Source organism: Anoplophora glabripennis, unplaced genomic scaffold (assembly GCF_000390285.2).
Source record: "Anoplophora glabripennis isolate ALB-LARVAE unplaced genomic scaffold, Agla_2.0 scaffold1148, whole genome shotgun sequence".
NCBI classification, from domain to species: Eukaryota; Metazoa; Arthropoda; class Insecta; order Coleoptera; family Cerambycidae; genus Anoplophora; species Anoplophora glabripennis.
In genome coordinates this window covers 84220-106490 of record NW_019417226.1, presented here as the reverse complement: position 1 = coordinate 106490, position 22271 = coordinate 84220, and the positions used below count along the sequence as shown (strand labels likewise).

Sequence of the window (22271 nt, the reverse complement as noted above, 5' to 3'; positions counted from 1 at the left end):
TACTGAAATTTACTTATATTACGTATAGTAGAAATGGAAAAATTCAGGGACTACGAGGATAAAAGGATTTTTTTATTCCTCATTTATTTTTTAGGATAAAAAAAATAGATCCCGCAATTATGGCACATTAAAAATTGGGATTTTGACAAATTTGGTAGATTGAAAAATTGATGTAATGTACAGAAATATGATAAAATGACAGTTTTTTAAATTTGTTGTAATTGAAAAATTATAAGTGTATTGATATAGGTAATTGTTGGAGTAATAAAATACGTGGTACAGATGTTAATTAATTGTATTTACAATTTTTCCATTGGTTTTAGTTGTGAATATATGATATATTGCATGCAGTATAGAATTTGAATGTTTACAGGAGTATAAAAATAACAATTATCGTCTATATTACACGTTCATCACTTTATCTCACTTTTTTTTTAAATAAATGATATACAGTATTAAAGTTTCATAAATTTATTAATTTTCGAGTAAGTTGATCTTAATAAGATATCCCAAAATGTATGTTTATTTTCTTATAGTTTTTATAGGGTATGGAAATATGGAATAAATAAAGAAATGAAAAAGATTCATGATATTGTATTTTAACTACAGTTTCTCATCGAAATTTTTTTAATATAGAAAACTTAATTTTCTTTCTTGAGATAAACAACAAAAAGATGATTTGTAGTAATATGTGAATGGGTGGGATATTTCCATTAATTTTGATACAATATTGATAATCCCTACTGAATTAAGGTTAATAACTTCAGAAATGTAAATGTAAAGCGAGAACTTTCAATAGCTTAGAAAATGGTATAATTTTGAGATTTAATTAATTTTATTAAATTGTTTTAAAAATTAAGATCCTTTTGTAATGTGATCAATATAACAAAACAGTATCAATATTATGAGTAAATTGTAAATTGTATGTTGTTGAATTTGGAAAGAAACTGGCCGAAAATTATAGTTCTGTTTAAAAAAATTATTCCATAATTTTCTTCCACACTATTTGTAAAAAGTAACATTAAAAATGTAGATATTTCAGCTTACATTTTAGTTCCTACTACCATTGTTATGTAAGTATAAATTGTCTGAAAAATAATAAATTCCTAACTAATATAACATGTCTGATGAGAACTATGGGAACTGTTTTGATATGTTTTCTTTTTTTTTTAAATAAATGAGACAAAATGCAATAAAACAGTAAAATTTTTCATATTTGTTTTTATCTGTTGCAGATATAAAATTTATCATGTGATTGAAAATATATTTACACTCATGTTAATCTAATACTGCTGATAATAAGACACAATCATCTAATTATATTCCAAAGTTATCAATCTGCAATTTGATTAGATAAAAGGAACCTACCTAGGTACTTTTTATTTTTAATTGTCACTGTAAATGTATGTTTAAATTTATTCTGATTAATTACCTAATTGCTAACTTCAATTTGTAAAAAATATCTTAATATATCTTAATCACTATTCAATGTGCGAGTTCCCAAAATTTAAGAATATATGCTACACATTTATTTGAATTGTTGCATTATTATTTTAAAATTACTTATAAAAGATAACGTTCAAAAAGTCTTCAATTTAAAATCACCAGCTACTTCAAGATGCATCTAACCGTTATTTGAGGAGCAGACTTTCTATAAGCATTTTGCCCATTATTTGAAATTTTCAACCAAAGGTGGCGCGACAATCTGAGAAGGTAGAAAAACATACTAAAAACATTTTGTCCCATGTAATGAAAACACCTTTGACAGGGCTGGAAAATCCACATGGTCCATCTGCCTTTACATGAGAGCGACAAAGTAAAGGAAATAAATCCGTGCGATAGACAAGGATGGCTATAGTGAAGACGTTTCATAATCTGGCCCGTTTCGGGTTAGAAGTGGGAGTGACTATTCAGATTAAGAAACGTCTTCAATAAGGATGGTTACCCTTGTCTATCGCACGGATTTCTACGACTTACTTTATCGCTCTGACGTAACGGCGGCCGATGTACCATGGGGACTTTCCGAACCTGTATATGCAATATGTCCAAGAATGAAAGATAAACTAATTGCAGTTTGTCCTTTGAATGCGGACATTATATTTAACAACCAGTATTCTACATTTGGATGGAACATCAGGCAAAACGTGGATCTGCAGAAATAAGTTCTGCTTTACACGATTTTCTTAATAAACATTGGGCCAGGTATCAAGCAAGTAAGGGTAAGCGGATAGTTGTGTCTGACAAAATAAAAAACGCACTTGATGCACATAGGTATGCTATGGTTGTGTAGATATGTCCCGAAAACTATTGAATCTGTGGTGGTGATATTTCCGGTGAGCATTCTTATTTGCAAGCAGACCGTGTTTTCGGACAAATAGAAAAATTTACACGGTCTTATAGTGCAATCAAGTCTCCTACAAAATACTATGACATTTACTCCAAGAAGGGTCACGGTCAAAAGCTTGGTACTTATGGACTGGATTGTTTCAGATATAAAGGCTGTGTTGATTTCATTAAAGAAAATTGAAGGGATCAGTGTGTCTAAAGGATTATTATTAAGAGATCAAAAAATTAATCCGACATTTTGCTCAAGATCGAGTTATTTTACAGAAATGACGATCCATCCAAAAAGTCTCAAACATCATTAAGAGGTGGAAGGAAGCTGGGAATTATACAGTTACCGGATGTGGCACTCCAAAGTCAAAATAAACCAAAAAAAACTTTTGAGTCTTTCAAAACTGCTAGTCGAATTGTCTGGTTCAAATTGGGTCGCCGATCCTCTGAGAGTTCACTCATGACTACAACCAATTTTTTCTAATAATGGTTATAACCAAAATCAACAAGATAATATTCAAGAAGATAATGATATTGAAGACGGTGACGTATGCGTCTGTAATAATGACGAAGAGCAGCTTCATGACATACAATGTTCGGTGAAATTTTCATTCTTTATGACGTTTTTTATTAAATAAAATAAAAGGTACTTTTATATTTAATTATGTTTTTTATATCCTCACTATACCAATTCAGTCGAGTTACTTAGTGTAGCCAAACAAAATGCAAATGTTCCATAGCCACACTTTAAATGCGGTTTGTCCAACACATTTTTTTATTTTTTAGAAAATGCTCAAAGGTAGATTTTTGTATCTACGTATTATAATTATGTGAATTTGTTTCATTTTTAACGAAATTTATTTTCTCGATAAATTAATCCAAAATGCATATATAAAAGTATAAGTTTTTAGATTTTTTCCACGTTCTTATAATAAATATACTTAGTCTTCAAAAAAATTATGTAGATAGTTATCGAATACATCGAATTAACTATTATTATTATACATAGGTATATTATTACTAAACATATCTGATATAAATAATAACATAAATAAATATTCCTCCAAGTTTTACTAAACAAAATTGCTGATAACTATTAACAGTACCCAATTTAAAAGGTCGTATACATACAGATTAAAATATATTATTAGGCGATACACATGAATAAAAACATACAAAAAAATAAAAATTTAAAATTGTTTCTATTTACTTTAAAAGTAATAAAATTAGGAACCCTTTTAAAGAAACAGATTATAAAAGATTCTACAATTGTTATCTATTGCCAGCAGCATTAGGCATTACAAACAACATTTTATTAATACATATTGAAATTATTTACATCATTTTTTATAAAGTAGGAGCATCATCTTCACACAGAAACTAGTGAATGATTTAAATGACTGGAGGAAAATTTTCATCTCTGTTTTTAACCGGATACAGCATACCTTGGCAAAGATTATAGCCGTTCTAATGAGAAACCAAACCACTGCTCCTTTCAGTGATTAGAATATCTTATTCAGGAATGTCTGGCTAGTAATTCTTGTAGAACTCGTTCCAGGTGGAGTTCCGTTGTCATACATGAAGCTGCTTATAGTTCCTGAAATGGGAAAACAAATTTTATACCTTCCTATTAAAGCAGATAAGTATCGAGAAAGTTTTTTGAATATACAATTTTCAGGTTGATCTGTGAAATGATTTTCGAAAATTGTATTTTAACAATTTTTTTCCCCTTATTTTTTGACAACCTGTGGAAATTTAATAGCGGCAAAGCTGAAATATGTACTGTTTCCATTGTGGAGGGTCAATAAATATATCTACCCAAATATTGTGCACACTGTCAAAGCAAATTTATATTATGAGTTGTGTTCAGAAAGTAACCGAAACTTTTGAATTACGCGCTAATGAAGATATTTAGTAACATGCGATTGGCAGCATTGCGCTACGCATAACCGCCTCTGTAACTAGATGGTCTTGGATGGTTGATATCTCATTTAGTTTTGTTACTTGAGTGCAACGTGTTTAAGTATTAGTGACGATTTTTGAAATGTGCTATTTTCTGGAACAACGAAGCTACCTAATATTTTGCTTAAAACTGGGGAAAACTTTAACGGAAACTTTTCAACTTTTGAACAGTCCAATGATGATGAAACATTTATTCAAAGGATCATAACGGGAGACGAAAGCTGAGTTTACGGCTACGACATTGAGACAAAAGTTCAGTCATCACAATGGATTGGCAAAGGTTCTACTTGTGATTTTTTCTTATTTTCAAAATTAAAATCACTGCTGAAAGGACGCCGTTTTCAGACTATTTATGACATCAAAGCAAATGTGTCACAGCTTTAAAGGCTATTTCAAATGATGGACTGCTTTGGGAAATGGAAACACTACTGGGAAGGAGAGGAGTACTTTGAAAGAGATAAGGATCAATATTGTATAAAATTAAAAATAAAGTTTAAAAAATAAAGTTCGGTTATTTTCTGAACAGACCTCGTATATAAAATTTTGACCTATTGTTTTAAATCATTTTAAGAGAAATATTGTACTTATAATATACACTATTTCATTACAAATTTGTTTTACGAGGTAACTAGATAGAGCCGGACGAGCACGAATTAGTGAATTATTATTAATAAAGTAGTATATATTTTAATGTTTGAAATAACAATTTTCAAGTGAATGAGGAAAATCTCACAAGAAATAAGAAAAATGTTTATTTTTTTTTATTTGGTTCAGTTAAGGGTAGGTAGGTACTTCTATCGCAGGGCGATATTTATTAAGTAAATCTTAAAACTTTGTTTAATAACGTAAGACCCAGGAACAACTTTATGTTGTCTCTACAATTCCTACGCCTCCCCTCGAATCTGCTTAGCGTGAATAATGCCAGTTATAAATCATTGTTAAGTTGTTAAGTGTTAGTTGTATTATAGTCATTTATAGTACTTAACGCTTGTAATATATCACACGGGTGTTTAAAAGTTAACCTTATTTATATATTATTAAAAAAATCTTTTTATCCAAGATATTTCATGCTGAATTTGGCACATTATAATGGCAGCTGTGGGGCAACCTAGGCTAATACTCACTAGGTACTATACTACTTAGAACAGTGGCCTAAAAATTTCGATCCAGAACAAATTAAATTGAGTGGACCTACATATGAGTCTTCATCTTTTTTACGTGCATGGGCTGCTGTAGACTAGAACTATTTTAATTACCTTTTTAACGTGAAATTTCTTATACTCTTACACACTTTTAATCTTTTGCTAACATTTAGTTACAATAAATGTTACATCTGTTGATTTACTGAAAAGATGCATTTTGTCTATACCTACATCACGTCAGATTTTTGTCTGTGCATGTTATTTGCGAAATAACAATGATTTATATATTTATAGGTAATTACGACATCTATTAGTATATTTTTTCAGCAATTTTTAACATCGTAAATGAATTGATTATTGACAAATGTTTGTATGACCTATTCTTGAAAATTTGTGACGTAGAATCTGCCATTAACATTTGATTCAATATTTTAAGTATCTGCGGATGTACTTCATGCAGGAAAATTTGAAAATATGATGTATATCGACTATTTAGTTTCTAATACATGGTATTAAATAAACGTTATACATAGGAGTGCGGTTATTAATTGGATGAAAAATATTATGACGTGCTTTAAAATGCGAAAATAAATGCTGTACCATTCACCTTCATTCTTCTAAAGAATAAGTGGAAGTGCAGTAGCATAAGCTTCATAAAGGGTGTCCCAAAATGCACAAGAAGTTATTTTGATAGAAAACACAATTTTTTTATTAAAAATTGTAAATTATTTATTGATTCATAAAGTATAGAGTATAAAAGTTATGTATGGAATAGCATATCGGGTAAATGGATTCCACGGATTTGCTGGCACATAGGCACTTTTTCTCGAAATTTTCCAAGAAATGGTCATAAATGCGACTGAATTTTATACTACGTTCGTTCAGTTTTCTCCTTCATGCCGTGGATGGTCGTGAGCTTGTTGGTAAACCTTAGACATAAAAAAAAACCAAAGAATAAAGTGAAATGGCTTTAAATCGCATGATCTGGTCCGATCGACCAATTTTGATTACCAAAACGGGAAATTATATGACCAGGAAATAAGTCATGCAGTAATCGAATTGTGTCTCGGGCTGTATGGCATGTGGCATCGTTTTGTTGAAACCACATGTAGTCTACATCTATAAATTGCAATTTAGGTGCAAAAAAACTGGATTAATTATCGTGTCACTATAGCTAGCACCATTAACTGTTATTGCATGACCAGCCGCATTTTCGAAGACCAAATCACCAAAGAGTGATACGTTGTGGATGCATTTATTTGTCAACAATCACTCGTGCATTTTCTGAACTCTAAATGTAACAATTTTGTTGATTAAGTCGATAACGCCGTCAATATGAAAATGAGCTTCATCGCTGAAGATGATTTTATTCGAAAAATCAGCATCCACTTGTGTTTCCATAGTTTATTCGACGAACTCTCTTCATTCTGCTTCAATTCTTGAGTAAATTGAAGTTTGTAGGCATGAAGATACACACCTTTCTCAAGAATACGCTGTAGAAGGCTTCGTGAAATGTCCAAATTCTTAACCACGATACCGAATTGAATATTCCTGGACTCTTAGCAACACTCTCACGAACTGCTTCGATATTTTGTTGTGAACGACTTGTTGAAGACGGCCAGAGTGTTTTAAATCACTAATTGATCCAGTCTTCCTGAATTTTTTAATTAATGCCTTTACAGTTGATGAAGTTAAATCACTATTTCGACCATATTTTGTACAAAAACTGCGAATTGTAGCTGCCAAACCTTCATTAATTTTTAAATATTGCTATTGGGACACCCCATAGAAACATTTTATGTTCGTTGTACTGGAAACTAGTTACACATGCAGATACATGCTAACATTCTGAACTTCATTCACTGATATTGATGATTTTTTTTGGAAATCCAAAGTTGGAGCTAAACTAATATACATTATTTTTTCATTTCGTTGAAGTATCCTTCTAACAATACAAAATGCAAACATTATCTTATCATTGAGTAAATACGTACAGATTCTACTGTCCTGACGTGAAGTCCATTTGTTCCAGTCGATTTTTGATCCTAAAATTTTTTAGTTAGCAGGAAACTTTATGTACATAATTTTACGTTAACGACACACAATTAGTTCATGTTCAAATAAATATAATGGTACCTATAACTTATACTATTTCATTGTGTAGAGAATTTTTTTGTCAAGGTACATACCATTCTTAATAATCCGATTTTGATCAGAAGACCCAGAGTAAGATTTACGTTTACTGGTCATAACTTCTCTTCTGGTTAGTCCTACAGGGCTCATTTGAACGAACGGTAAACAAACGAAAATCTGTTTGAAACCTCGTCGAAATCTAAAATAAAAAATGAATATGTTTGATTTATACATACCGCTACATAAAAATAATAAATACTTAAAATATACCAAGTTTATGTTATTTATAGAATAGTTAAAAATGCCGGTCTTTTAAGTTTATGTTATAACTTCATGGCGTCCCTTAGGTGATTTTGACCACTATCCTGAATTGACTATATGAGTCTATATTCAATTATTTTTTAAATAAAAGAAGTTTCTAAAATTATACAGTGTAACCTTAAAAATCCAAAAGAAAATTATTTGTGAAAACATTTTAAATTGTTTGACCCTTGTGCCCCTTCGCTATTCTTTAGGTAAATAAAATTTCAGCTTATTTTAGATTTACTTGATAGAATAGTTGGCTTATTTTATATTTAAAAAAATATTCAACACTCAAATTGAAAAATGGCTCATTTTTCGAATACAGTGGAAGACAGCTCTTTTCTTAGAAATTCCATTATCAATTAAATGTACGAGGATAAAATTCATGAGGAATGATTTTGATTATAAAATATTTTCCAAAATTTGCCCCCCTAAAGGAAAAATTGACATGTAACAAATGTTTCTATTGAAAATATTAATATTAAGGATTTCTACAATGAACACTGTGTATGAATACCCAAATAAATACCTAAAATACAAAATGCAAACACGTTGCTGTTAGACAAATTGTAGCGCTGGCTGTATGAAAAGAATAAAGATGCAGATCATTTGTTAAAATCTTCCGCATTGTGCATTTTGAAAAATTTAATTACAGTGACCGACGCACAGTGGTCGGAATTCCGAAAAAGCTGGACAAAAGTCGAAATTTCAAAGTCGTTGGTTTGCGTTAATACTTCAGAATATTCTAGAGAAGGAGTCACTGCGTAGTTCTTTAAAGTGACAGAGAACTGGCCTATGTGTATAAACCACAGCAACTATTGGAAGTATGCTGCGACACATTAACATATTTCACTTGCCACTGACCCCTCAAAAAGTGGTGAATTGAAAATACGTGCAAATTTTTACTAGGGTACGAATCGTTGTGTTCCTGGAGGTAAGTAGTAATGTTTTTATTGTTTTAACAAAAACGTCTTGCAATTTCCATCGATTTCAAACCACATCAATCGTAAATTATCGAAATAGTTGTGATCCCAAGAGATCCTGCACTATTGAAAGTTGGAAAATGCGGACAGGAGTGTCATTTTCAATTTCATATATCAAAAGAGAAAACCACCGGATTTTTCCGGATTGGGGTTCTGAGTCATTTTTTGTGCCTCCATGTACGGCCGATTTACTATTGTAAGAGGCCTTAGTTATACAATGGCTAGCGTTTTAGGGTTTCTTCACGTTCCAAACGAGCGTTTCTAATTCAAATTGTTTTTTTTTATGAACATGAACACCTTTTTCGTTTGCCATTTATCATATCTTTACAAGCTTTTATTTAACTTGCCTTGTTAGTATGGGTCAAATCTTGCAATGAATTTTAAAACAGTTTCCCCAATCGATTGAGCTGAAATTTCGCATACACGTTTAGTTTGGATGACAATGCCTGGTTATGATGTCATTCTAAATCCAATATGGCGGTCTACCAAAGTTGTCGGACCAGTTATTATTTTTTATGCACCCCTATGGTATCAAATATGATATGGGTATCAGATGAAAGGGTTTGCTGAGAAGAACACGAAAATAAAATAGTCACTAAAAGCTTGTTTTATTAAAAAAAAAATTATAGATGAACTTATTATCTATGATCTTTCAATTCAAAATTTATCATTTTCACAGGATCATGGTACCAGTAAAATTACGTGCACGAAAAATAAATTTTTCGATTTTTGAAAGGAAAATTCTAAGAGAATTTAAAAACGCAAATCACCATTTTAGATCAACATTTTTTAAAAAGGTGCAAGATAGATGAAAATTATGTGACAGATGATGACGGTGCGAATGACTCATGTGTATTAGACTTAGCTAAATAATTAGAATATGCTTTATAACAAGAATAAGTTTCAATAGTATTTAGAAATGGTTTCGTTCGAAATGAGAAATTTTTCAATTCAATTTATTCAATTTATTACAAACATAGGACACATATAATAATACATATACATGTATATAACCTAAACCTAACAAATAATCAATCAACTGTGTAGTAATATCTCATATTGAGATGAGTCACCTAAGCTTAGCTTGTTCTGTGCATACATCTCAAATATGTATAAAATAACCTACTACAACATAATACAATATGAGAGCAGTGATGAGAGATTAACAAATTATTTTTTAGTAGCTAGTAAGTAATCTATTTTGTTATTTATATATCATAAACCACTTTAAGTTTATCGTAATTTTTTTTTATATATTCTTTTAGTTTTTTTTACGAGTTTAATATTTGATGTATTTTTTACTTCTTTAGGTAATAGATTGAACAATTTAGGGCCGAAATATGAAAAAAATCTTAATTAATTCCAAATACATGCCTTATAACGCAGATATTTGCCTTTCGTACTTTATTAATAATAATTAATTACCTCAAAAACCTCAAATTCCGGCCTTACATATGTTTTACGCGACCTCAATACCAGAGGCACTTGAAATTTCAATTACATTCTATAAATTAACGTAATATATCGGCCATTTTGTATCAGCCATCTAGAATTTGAGATTTTTTACTGCAAATTCGGTTTTAGCGACCTGAAAAACATATAGTTCCCACTTTTGCTGATGATGCAAGCCTTTTTGGACTTTTGTCCAGCTTTTTCAGATTTCTGACCACTGTGCGACGGCGCATTGAGGTTACGGGAATTTTTGCCACACTATGTCTCACCCTAGCAATATTTTCGGTTGAACGGCTGGTTCGTGGCCGGCCTGTTTTTTATTGCCTGCAACTGAAGCTATTTGTTCAAATTTTGCAACTAATCTTTTCACAGTTGTTTCATTCGGGGCGTTCCTTCTATTGAAAATTTCCACGTAATTTGCGCACAGTCTCAGCTACACACTCCCACTCTCCGTACTTGTAATGAATTTTAAAAATCTTCACTCGCTTACCCGTCTTATAATTATAGCGCTACATTTTGTATAACCGCAACTAGTTATTACAACATGTGACTCTGCACAATACTGCCAACTCTTCGGAATTAAAATGATGCATATTCAAATCCTGTTTTACTTTTGGGACATTCTTTATTACAATTTTGTTTCGAAACATTACTGAATTGTTCTATTTTCAATATCTACTTTCCTACTTCCGGTAACAAGATTTATCATGCAATTAAAACAAATTCCGATACAAATTTGGAGCGAACAAGCAGAAATTTGGCAAAAGTCCGATGATTTGATTAATGAGAAGGAAGTTTAAACTGATATTAATATTGGAATAAAATATTTTCACTACAGGTTTGTTTCATTGTAGTGGTATTCTTTTCATTTGTCGAAATACAGTGACCACTTACATAAAATGTATATTGAGACATTTCATTAAAAACATATTTATTTAAATTTTAACACCCTGAATCTTAAAGACGAGATCCTCAAGAACACGTGATCATATAAGAAACCAAAACTAATAAAATGTTTGAAGAATTTTAATTTTTTTTGTAGGTATCGTATCTAAAACTTTCGGAATTTGTAATTGTAAAAAAATAATAAGGGCTAATCAGCTGTATTCTGTATCTTATAGGTTAAAATTAACCATCCCGTTAAAATATTAATTTTAACCCTACCGCTAAAAATAATAACTACAACTGGTATTCTGTATAAGTTTTTTTAAACAGCCCAGCTAAAATAATTTTATTAGCCGTACGTTAATTTTTCACTGTTATTGAAGTTAGCAGTATATATTTCAGTATATATTAGCAGTATATATAGCAGTATATTTTTCCATGGGTAAAAGACGTCGATTTATGATAATATAACCTCGATTGGTGGATTAGTACAAGTAAAGTAAACAATTTATAAGATTCTTGTGATTTAGTCGAGTTAAGGGGGATGAAAAAAAGAAATACAACAAAAAAAAACAGATCCAGTTAATTGTTGACTTTTTGGAAGTCAAACAAAAAATTACACCAACATTAAATTGTGGTTGCAAATAAAGCTTGAAATGATTTAATTTGTAAGGCCATTATAACATTTATAAATAATAGAGATGATACATTTCACTGAAAGTTTAATTTTATCTCCAAAAAGGGGATCGAAGATAGCTTTAAGAATAATTTGTTTTCGATTAACGTTAAATTATATACTGAATTTATCCCGCTTTAATCATCACTCTCTCTTTGAGACGGCAATGTTATCGAGTTCAATTTAAAATACCCTATACTCAAATTCATATACTATACAGGGTGGCCAAATGAAAACGAAACAGAGCCATTTTCAGGAACTGCGTCAAGATTGTAGAAAAGCGCTCAGACCCGTCGATTTTAGATTAAAGGGGGACATTCTTTGCTGGTATTTTTGACTCCGCCACTGTCACCCCCAAGCAAGGATAAGAATCACCCCAAAATATTTAAATGGCATTGGGGGTTGAGTAATATTTCTTTTGAAAGCTCTTACAATTCTCTTTACAACAGACTTCAAATTTTATAATTCCGCCCAATAGTTATTAAGAATTTTGATTTTAAAGTTGAAACTTATGTACAAACAATTAGTAACGGTAAAAATGTCAGTCATTCGAGTTAAGTACGCCAATGGTATAAATTTAGTATTTCTTGCGTTACATTGGTTTTTGGCGATTTGTTATCACTTTCGTAAAAAAAAACAATTGTAAAAAACAGAAATGAATGCTATACACACACAATGAACGTAAAATTAGTGGATTCCAAATTATTTTCTAGTATTATTTGGAAGCGTTGGTTGGTAGTTTATTTAATTGTGTTTTTGAAAATTAAACACTATGGTTTATTCCATTGCGGAAAGGGTAGATATCATTTCGCTTTACTTTATGAACAATAAATGTGCGAATAGAACAGCTCAGCTATTTAATGAACAACATCAAGATCGACATGTCAGGAGGAAGTATGTTCTAGAGTTAGTAAAAAAATTTCAAGAGACAGGGAACGTAGCCAATAAAAAACGAGAAATTGAAAAACCTATAGTTAATGAAGCTAGTGAAGTTGCAGTTTTGGGACAAGTTCATCTTGATCCTACATTAAGTACGAGGCAGCTGGCATCTGTGTCTGGGATCAATCGAACTAGCATACAAACCATTTTGAAGAAGAATAAATTCCATCCATACAAAATACATTTAGTCCAGGAACTTCATGAGGATGATTATGACCGCCGTTTGCAATTTTGCGAAATAATGAGTGAGCGAGCAGGGAACGATCCACAGTTCCTTTTTAACATCTGTTTTTCTGATGAATGCAGTTTTTTCTTGAACGGGACGGTAAATCGTCACAATTGCCGCTATTGGTCCGATTCAAACCCAAGAGTTTTTCACGAGGTGCATACACAGCAACCGGAAAAATTAAATGTATGGGCTGGAATTTTCGGTGACCGGCTGGTGGGTCCTTTTTTTCTACCTGGTAATTTGACTGGCCAAATGTATTTGCAATTACTGGAAGACGCTATTGACCCTGCCTTGACTGATATTATTGAAAATGTTCCAGAGTATGATGAAGATCATTTGATTTTTCAACAGGACGGTGCTCCTCCGCATTATGCGTTAATTGTCCGTCAGTATTTGGACCAACGTTTTCTACGGAATTGGATTGGGAGAAGAGGCAGCATTGAGTGGCCTCCACGATCACCGGATTTATCGCCCCTTGATTTCTTTTTGTGGGGATACCTAAAAAGTAAAATCTATAAAACACAGCCAGCGTCGCTGGAAGATTTGCGTCAAAGAATCGTCGACGAATGCCGTCGAATCACTCCGGAAATGCTTCGGAATGTGCGCGAACGTTTCGAACAAAATCTTTATTCTTGTATGGAAGCGGGCGGTCATCAGTTTGAACATTTAATCAACTAAGTAGTAAGTAAGCAACTAAACATAATTTAAATTTTAAAATGTAAATTTTTTTCAAAATATTAGGCGGAATTATAAAATTTAAAGTCTGTTGTAAAGAGAATTGTAAGAGCTTTCAAAAGAAATATTACTCAACCCCCAATGCCATTTAAATATTTTGGGGTGATGTTCACCCTTGCTTGGGGGTGAAAGTGGTGAAATAAAAAATACCAGCAAAGAATGTCCCCCTTTAATCTAAATTCGACGGGTCTGAGTGTTTTTCTACAATCTTGACGCAGTTTCTGAAAATGGCTCTGTTTCGTTTTCATTTGGCCACCCTGTATATGGTACCAAATAGTATTACATTACTTTGATTATTTACACATTTTTCTACTATTGCTGCAGGTCATTAGAAATTTATTATAAACCAACAGTGTAGAAAAATTTAGTGAAACATAAGAATCCTAATATAGAGCAGCCTTTACTACTTTATTTAATACAAGCGGCCCGTCCCGGCTTCGCGCGGGTGGACGTTTATTTTAAACATTTTGGGATATAAAAAATATAGCCTATGTTACTATGTAGCATTCTAATAGTGAAAGAATTATCGAAAACCGTCCAGTAGTTTTTGAGTTTATTCGTAACAAACATACATACATACAAAAATACAAATCTTTCGTCTTTATAATATTAGTATAGAATAAAACTTGCTGTATTTCAAATATTCTTGGGAAAATTTGCAAAGTTGCCGAAGAGGGTACTTGAGAAAACATATGGGTTTTTATTAAAGAAAACATGTTTACATTCTGGAACTGAAGTACAACAAAACAAAAGTAATGTAACATAATAACGTTTTAATTTTTAATAAAATACATTTTACAAAATCAGTATTATTTCTTAATTTCTGGAACGTGCTTGTCATTTAGAATATTTTTGCTGTATTCCAATTTATATAAAGTATCAGTTATTCAAATAGTAAAGAACAAAATCAAATGCAAATATTCATAATTGTATGTTTTCATGATTTAATTGAACGAAAAGGAATATTGACCACGAGGTAATGTCTATATCGTGTAGGAAAAGGATTTGAATACTTCAGTCATATTTAAAGAGATGCAATTTACGATTTTGCAATATTCTCAGGTTTACTTTTAAGAAATTTATCGATAAGTAAGGAAATTATATTCGTTACAAATAGGCCAGATTTTATTTCTTGCTGAAATACGTCAAACATTTGTTCGTACGCTCTGGTGTTTGCTTGTGCTCAAGATTTTAAATCCAGGTGTGTCATCACTGGAAGGAATTTAATCGAAATCGTTGTTTATCCGGTCTGTCTAGATCAGCAGTGGATGTGAGCAAATAATGTTTGCTCGCTCGCAAATGTGTCCCACAACAAATGATTAATTGCAATAATAGCTCGCTCGGTTCGTTCATGCTTGTTTGTTTTTGGTTTATTTCACCTTCAGAAAACGATCGACATGACTTTGACACAAATATTAGTCCTGATATGAAAAATGACAAAAAGAAACAATTATAAATGAAAAGAAAAACAATAATAAATAAGAGGCTCCATACACCTCATATTTGATGATTTTGCTCGTAGAGTAAAATGCGTATTTGCCCGTTAGTCCACAAACCTTAGATTTACTGTTTTGCTCGAGAGAAATTTAGCCGACGGATAAAATTATCGAGGATGAACGAACTGTATGGGCTGTCTTTCCATTTGTGAAGTTTGATGGAAATGCTGTTTTTGTGATCTATATACTTTATAGTGCCGTCGCCGAAAAAGTCAGCTTGGTATATAGTGTGATTACTAAGTGGAGTCATATTTTTTAAAAGCGTGTAGAATTACCCAAAACAAGAATTATTTTCAAATTCTATTTTTTAAATAACTCCAAAATAAGCTAGTTGCAACCTTATATAGTTGTAAAAAAATCAAACTGGGCCTTGCAAAGAATTTTAGCAGGCTAATGCCTGCATATTCAGAATAAACGGTACAGAAACATTTTGTGAACGTCTTTCTTTTTTTTATCTTGTATGTTTGTATCGGTTCTATCGTAGAGTTTGACCGTGACCTTTGGTTGAATAATTCACTTGCAATTGCCCATGTTTATGACAATAATGATTAGTTGATATGTTATTAATTATGGAGAATCGTCAGAGTGCTAATACTACACCCGAGTTCACGGGTTCATTCCTCACTGCGATCATTTGTTCGGATTATGCAAAAGAGCAGAGACAACGCCGATTTGCGGAAATATCCTGGACGACATGTGGAAAGACTTAGACAACCAGAAAATCTTTAAAGAGTATTATTGTTGGAGATCTAACAAATACGTGAAAATTTGCACGTTAAGTTGAACTGAGACAAAAAAAATTTTGGACAACATTGTGGGAAAGTCAGTTGTACTCACTTCATGAGGAACAAGTTCAAGCCTTATAGCCACAAGACCACTCCAACAGAGTTCAGTTTTTCGAGTGTCTTTTGTGATAATAGGATGAACCAAAAATTTATCAGAAACATTTTGATTATGGACGAGTCTACATTTATTCGAAATGAAATTAACAACTGTCCTAATACTTATGTTTGGTTTATCGTCGACGGTATTCTTGTTGGATCTTTTATCATATCGGATCCTTTAATGGACGAAAACTATCTGGAAATTTTGCAATGTCATCATCCAGGTTTTCTAGAAAATATACCTCTAAATATCACGATGAAGATGTGGTTGTTTCAAGATGGGGCTCCAGTCCATTTTGCATGTGCGAAAGTTCTTACATTAGTTTCTTTAATAAATGGGTAGATCGTGGATTGCCAGTTGCGTGGCTCGTCAGGTCAGCAGATCTTAACCCCTGTAATTTATTTTTATTGAGTCGAATGAAGAACTTATTTTTTAAACGTCAACACATTTTCTTTAAATTCAAGGCAGAACCGGAATAAATATTATTTTCGAAATTAAAACGTTTTTTATTTTAAGCTTCTTGAAAAACGATGAATAATAAAAATAAAAATGTTTTTTAAACGTGTTTTATACGCTATAAAAATATGAGTCAACTTAGAAACCACCCTGTATTCACGAAAATTATCCAAGGTAAAAATGTTAGTCATAATTTTTAATTTGATCGATATTGCTCATTCCTCATTCCACTAGTCGTTTTCACTTAGATGATTGATTTTGAATATAACTAATTTCCTGCGGGGAACCCATAGAACAGTCTTGTACCAAGATCGAACTGGGCGCTGTATTAGCTATTTATTGGTATCTTGGAATCTATAAGAGATAGGAAAATGGTTAGATGGGTAAAGTTTTAGACAGTTATGTTGCTTGACGATTGCAGACCGCTCAAAGCTCTTTTTGATTTATTTTGAAAAAAAGTAAATTAGTCGTTTTCAAAAATTGTCTGTAACTTTTTTATTTAAGTATAGGAATTTTTAAAATCTGCAAAACACTCTTTCACAGCAGTTCAGTTTTTTCGAGGAATTTCAGTGTATATTTAGATTTTCATTGAGACGTTTCCATCATCATCTTTCTTTTTTCTTAAGGGGGCCATAGTGAATTCTAAGCTGAGCAAATAGAGCATTTTTTTGGCTTTTCAATGATATAATATAAGTAAGAACAAATTTCAAATCTCAGAAAGCTATATTTTAGAATTTTTAATATTTAAATCTGGCAACAGCGCATACTTTTTCGAAAGTATTATAGAATAGTCTCAAATTTTTGTAAAAGCTTATCATTAATGTCATGGCGTTGATTGAAAAAATCACGCATTGCGTTATTCCAATAAAGAAGAATGTAATATGTTGGAGTGCTTTATTAAAAATAATAGAAAAGAAAATAGAAAAAAATAGTTACATTGGAAATTATCCCGAAAGACAACCACCTAATGAAATGCATTTTTTCTAAATTTATTACAAATTTGAGAATATTTGGAAGTTTTAAAATAATAATAATTATTAATATTATTAATAGTTTGAAATAATAATATCTGGGGCAATCAAATAATAGATTATTTCAACAACAATCCAATATCATCAACAACACTATAGAGAAATAAACATCGGGATTATTATTCAAAATGTTGTCCATTTTTGACTATGCAGGACCGGTCTGTAAGCGCCATTAAGTTAGCAACAGAATTGTCTAAAACTCTCGTCATCTAACCAAATATCTCTTATAGTTTTCAAGATACCAAAATATGCATCACCAAAATAATGGTCCACACTGTATAATAAAAACAACTGGAAACACTAAACGCATAACGTATGCGTTTGGTGTTTACGAAGACTCGCTACAGAGCCTTCATAAATGATTACAAGCCACGTGACCGGTAATTTTGTTTGGGACAGTAATTTTATTTTTTTCACGTTGGCAATTAAATTTCGGTAAAATTAAAAATTATTAAAACAGCAAGATCAAGATTACGTTAAAACGGAATATTCTCTTTCACCGGCTGGTGATTGATGTAACTGTCACGAGATTTTATTCAACTAATCAGCATTATCTCGAGCGTAGACGTAACGGTTTTTGCAATGTTCATTGTAAACGAATCATTAATATTGATGAAGCTAAGATATAGGGATTTTTATTGACAGTTGACAGTACCAGTACCCAACCAGGCTGGGTTACCTAAGCTCGGTGGTCACGTGGCTTGCAAACATTTATGAAGGCTCTGTATAATGTGTCCTTAAAACATCATGTTTTGTAAAAAGTAATGAATTGCTACGACGTTTCAATGATATTTAAGTAATTTTAACAATGTGAATGTATAAAGGTTAAATCCAATAAAGTAGGTACTATACAGGATGCTTTTAAAATAGGATGCCAAAGTAAAACGAGAGAGAGGAAAAGTCATTTTAAGCAAAAAGTTTTCTAGGAACATATCCGAGAACGCTTAGTAAAAAAGTTACAGGGGTAATGAGGATGCACTGCCAAAAGTATTTTTTTTAATAACTCGAAATGGCTTATTAAATACTAACGAAACTTGGTATAGGACAGTTTATCGACTGCAAAAGTTTCGGAAGATTACTTTTTTCACAATGGTAGTGGGTACCTAATTGAGAGTTCTCTCCTTATGAAAAAAAATGTTTGCGTCATTTACGTTAAAATATTTACTGAAAGAGTACTTTAAAAGGTCACTCTCGTTAAATATCAATATGCTGAAACGTTTTCGAGTTAACTAGCAGTAAACATTTTTATGCATTTTTGGAAATCTACCATTAACAACTTTTTTCTAAAGGTTTACAAAAAGAACACACACAGTAAATATATAAAGTACTTACCTGGCATTCATCCAGCAGTATATAATGGGATTGTACATAGAATTACTCATGGCCAACCAGTAAATTGCTAAATAGGTTTCTTGAATGTAGTCAGCGTGTGTTATCGAAGGAAAATAGTATGTCACGATGAAATATAACTGATATGGAAGCCAACATACTGAGAATATTATAACTACGACAATCATCATTTTTACGATCTGAAACAAATTATTTCCATGAAAAAAGATGCATTTTCGGGAACATATATATTATACAGGGTTGGAAAGTACCGATGGTCTATCTGAAGTTACGTGAGAGCGATAAAGTAAGCCAAAGAAATCCATGTGATAGACAAGGATGGGTATAGTGAAGGCGTCTAATAGTCACCGCCCATTTCGCCATTCCACAAATAAGATCCACTTCTTATTTGTGGAAGGGCGAAATGGGCGGTGACTATTAGACGCTTTTATTATAGCTATCTTTTTCTATTGCACGGATTTCTATGACTTACTTTATCGCTCTCACGTAACGGCAGATCGACCATCGGTACTTTCCGAACCTGTATATCGAGAATATCCTTTTTACGTCTTGTCGTCACCAAGTGAAATGAAAAAGAACGTAACATATTAGCAGATGTTCAGTCACCATTTCATATACCTATATTGTATACTTTGATTAGTGTTACTTAAATGTAACTTTTCCATTACCGCTGACGGTAATATGAATTTACGGCGTTGAATAAATTTTTTGAGTGAATACTATTAAAATTTACAAGTGTATAATAGGCAATCAATACATTTCGTAGAAATTAATTTTATAACTGCTTCTCAGCAGTTAATGAAAGTAAAATATTGAGACCAACAACTTGCTGATTGTCAGCACCCCTCTGAAATTGAACTAAAAAGGATTTTAGTTCTTAAGTTCTAATAAAATTTTATATTCAATTCTGTCAAAAAACGTTTTTTATTAACAGTCGTTAGAAAAATCGGTTATAAGAAAAATGGTTCATATGTCCTTGCTTCGTTTCCGAGTGTTTGATGAAATATTTTATGTGAATTCATGAAATTAGTGCTGTCTTGACTACCTGATCTATCAATCAATGACGGATATTGGTATAGGAAAGTGTCGTATATTATTTCATCATTCATTTGGGCGGGAATCTATAATATAGGGAGAACCGGCATTTTTACCGAACTTCTCATGTATTGTCTGCGGTACTGGTACACTTGTTCCCCGCTCCCGACAAAGAGGCAAACGAGATATTTGGACACCTCCCTCGTCATGCCAAACTGAACGGACGCTTGGGTGTGTGGATGTTGTGCTGGTCGATTGTCCTCTGTTGGTGGCGAGGTATATTCCGAAAAATATGGGAAACAATCTAATTTATTCTTTCGTCTACTTTGGTACACCCTCGGGGTGGCATGGTGTTCTGGAGGCTTTCAACTGAGCCTAATTGCACTAACAATAAATGTTTTTGTCGACACTGAGTATAGTTACTTTGGTCTCTATACGGATGTCTCATAATTAGCTGCCAACCCTGAACAGGCCGATTCTATGATCAAAACTAAGTAAAAAAGTTCATATGAACATGGGTCCGGAAATGCTTCCTAAGGGCACAGGGACCCATTGAAGAGGGAGGAATGGAAATCATTTTTTTGCAATATCTCTCAATCGCGTTGTGATAAATGAATGAAATTTGGTATACACAGCTAAATTTTGATGAGCAATTTGATGGACTAATCCATTTATTTCCACAAGGTCCATTGGGGTGGGTACGGGGGGGCCCTTGGTACTTTGCGTGTGTAACTTTTTCATCTTTGACTTTTTAACAAATTGGACAGCAAATTCCGTTTTCCCGAACTGTTTTACGTTAAAAAGGTACTCTTGTTTCAAATCGTTATCTTTAACGGTTTCTGAGAAAATCGCTCTTGAATTAATCCCACTTTGGTCAATTTCATAGTAATTTAAACAAAAAAAAATAATAATAATTTAATACGTAATCAGTAATACACATTATTGATGTAGAACAATTATGATATGATGATTTGTTTATGGCTTTTGCGATGGTAATGCTGCGCGGCAGAACGCGAGTACGGCAGAAGGTTTCCAAACAGAAGGCTGACATCAAGGAGGACATTCCTCACTGTATTCCGCAATTTAGCTGCAACCGTCACTTTTCGAAGGGATCATAAGATGGAAACTTAATTTTGATAACAGACAACAAGCTATTTTAAAAACTGTTCAAAAAACCCTCCACCTTCTCTGATACAAAGTCTTGCCCTACGTGTAACACTTCTCGAAGCTATTAAGATGCTAAAACGGTTTTGACGAATTTCATTGGCTGCATCATTGATACGCTGCAGCAATTCCTCACGGGTATCGACTTCGGTGGCGTAAACTTTTTGATTTAGATATCCCCAGAAAAAGAAGTCCAGCGGGGTTAGGTCGGGAGAACGCGGCGGCCAAGCTACCGGTCCGTGCCTCCCTATCCACCGTCCAGCGAAATTTTCGTTTAGGAAATTTAGAACATTGCGACCACTATGTGCCGGGGCTCCATCGTGTTGAAAAAACATGTTACGTCGTAAATTTAGAGGCAGATCATCGAGAATTTGGGGAAGATTTTCTTGAAGTAAGTTTAAATAAAGATTTGAATTGAGACGTTGTGGAATTTCAATAGGTCCAATCAGAGTGTCGTGAATTATTCCCGCCCATAAATTTATGGAAAACCGTTGCTGGAAGTTTGTTCTCCGAACAACATGTGGGTTCTCTTCTTCCCAATAATGAGAATTATGAAAATTTAATTTTCCATTTCGGGTAAAAGTAGCTTCGTCACACCACAAAATTTTGGAAGCTTGCTCGTTGTCCAGCGACAAAATCCAGCGACAAAATTGCATACGTGGCGCAAAATCTTCTGGTATCAAGCCATGTACACGTCGATAGTGATAGGCATGTAGACCTTGTCGCTTTAATATTCTTCCAACCTGAAATGTTAGTAGCACATCTAATCAATTCTGTTAAGGAAATCTTTAAGATATGTAGTACCGTTGGCCGAGGAACATTTATTTGCCTTGAAATGTTCCGTATGCTAGTCGTAGGATCTTGTTCAATAGCGTCAAGGACCTCCGCTTCCCTATTAATCCTGGGACGTCCTTGACCCGGTGCCTTTCGAAAAGTGGCGGTTGCAGCTAAGTTGCGGAATACCGTAGGGAATGTCCTCCTTGATGGCAGCCTTCGGTTTGGAAACCTTCTCCCGTACTCGCGTTCTGCCGCTGCAGCATTACCATCGCAAAAGCCATAAATAAATATCATATCAACTAAC

General features: G+C 32.7%; 1 protein-coding gene across 1 annotated transcript in view; it reads right to left on the bottom strand.

Annotated features, from left to right (window-relative positions):
• Positions 1-3824: 3824 nt before the first annotated feature.
• Positions 3825-22271, bottom strand: part of LOC108914545 (tachykinin-like peptides receptor 99D) — a 72595-nt gene continuing 54148 nt past the window's right edge. Inside the window, exons 7-9 of the mRNA XM_018720375.1 lie at positions 18974-19170; positions 7628-7770; positions 3825-3931 (exon numbers count right to left, since the gene is read on the bottom strand). Of these exons, the coding sequence (XP_018575891.1) occupies positions 3837-3931; positions 7628-7770; positions 18974-19170 (435 nt within the window). The 3' untranslated portion in view covers positions 3825-3836. The remainder of the gene's footprint in view (positions 3932-7627; positions 7771-18973; positions 19171-22271) is intronic.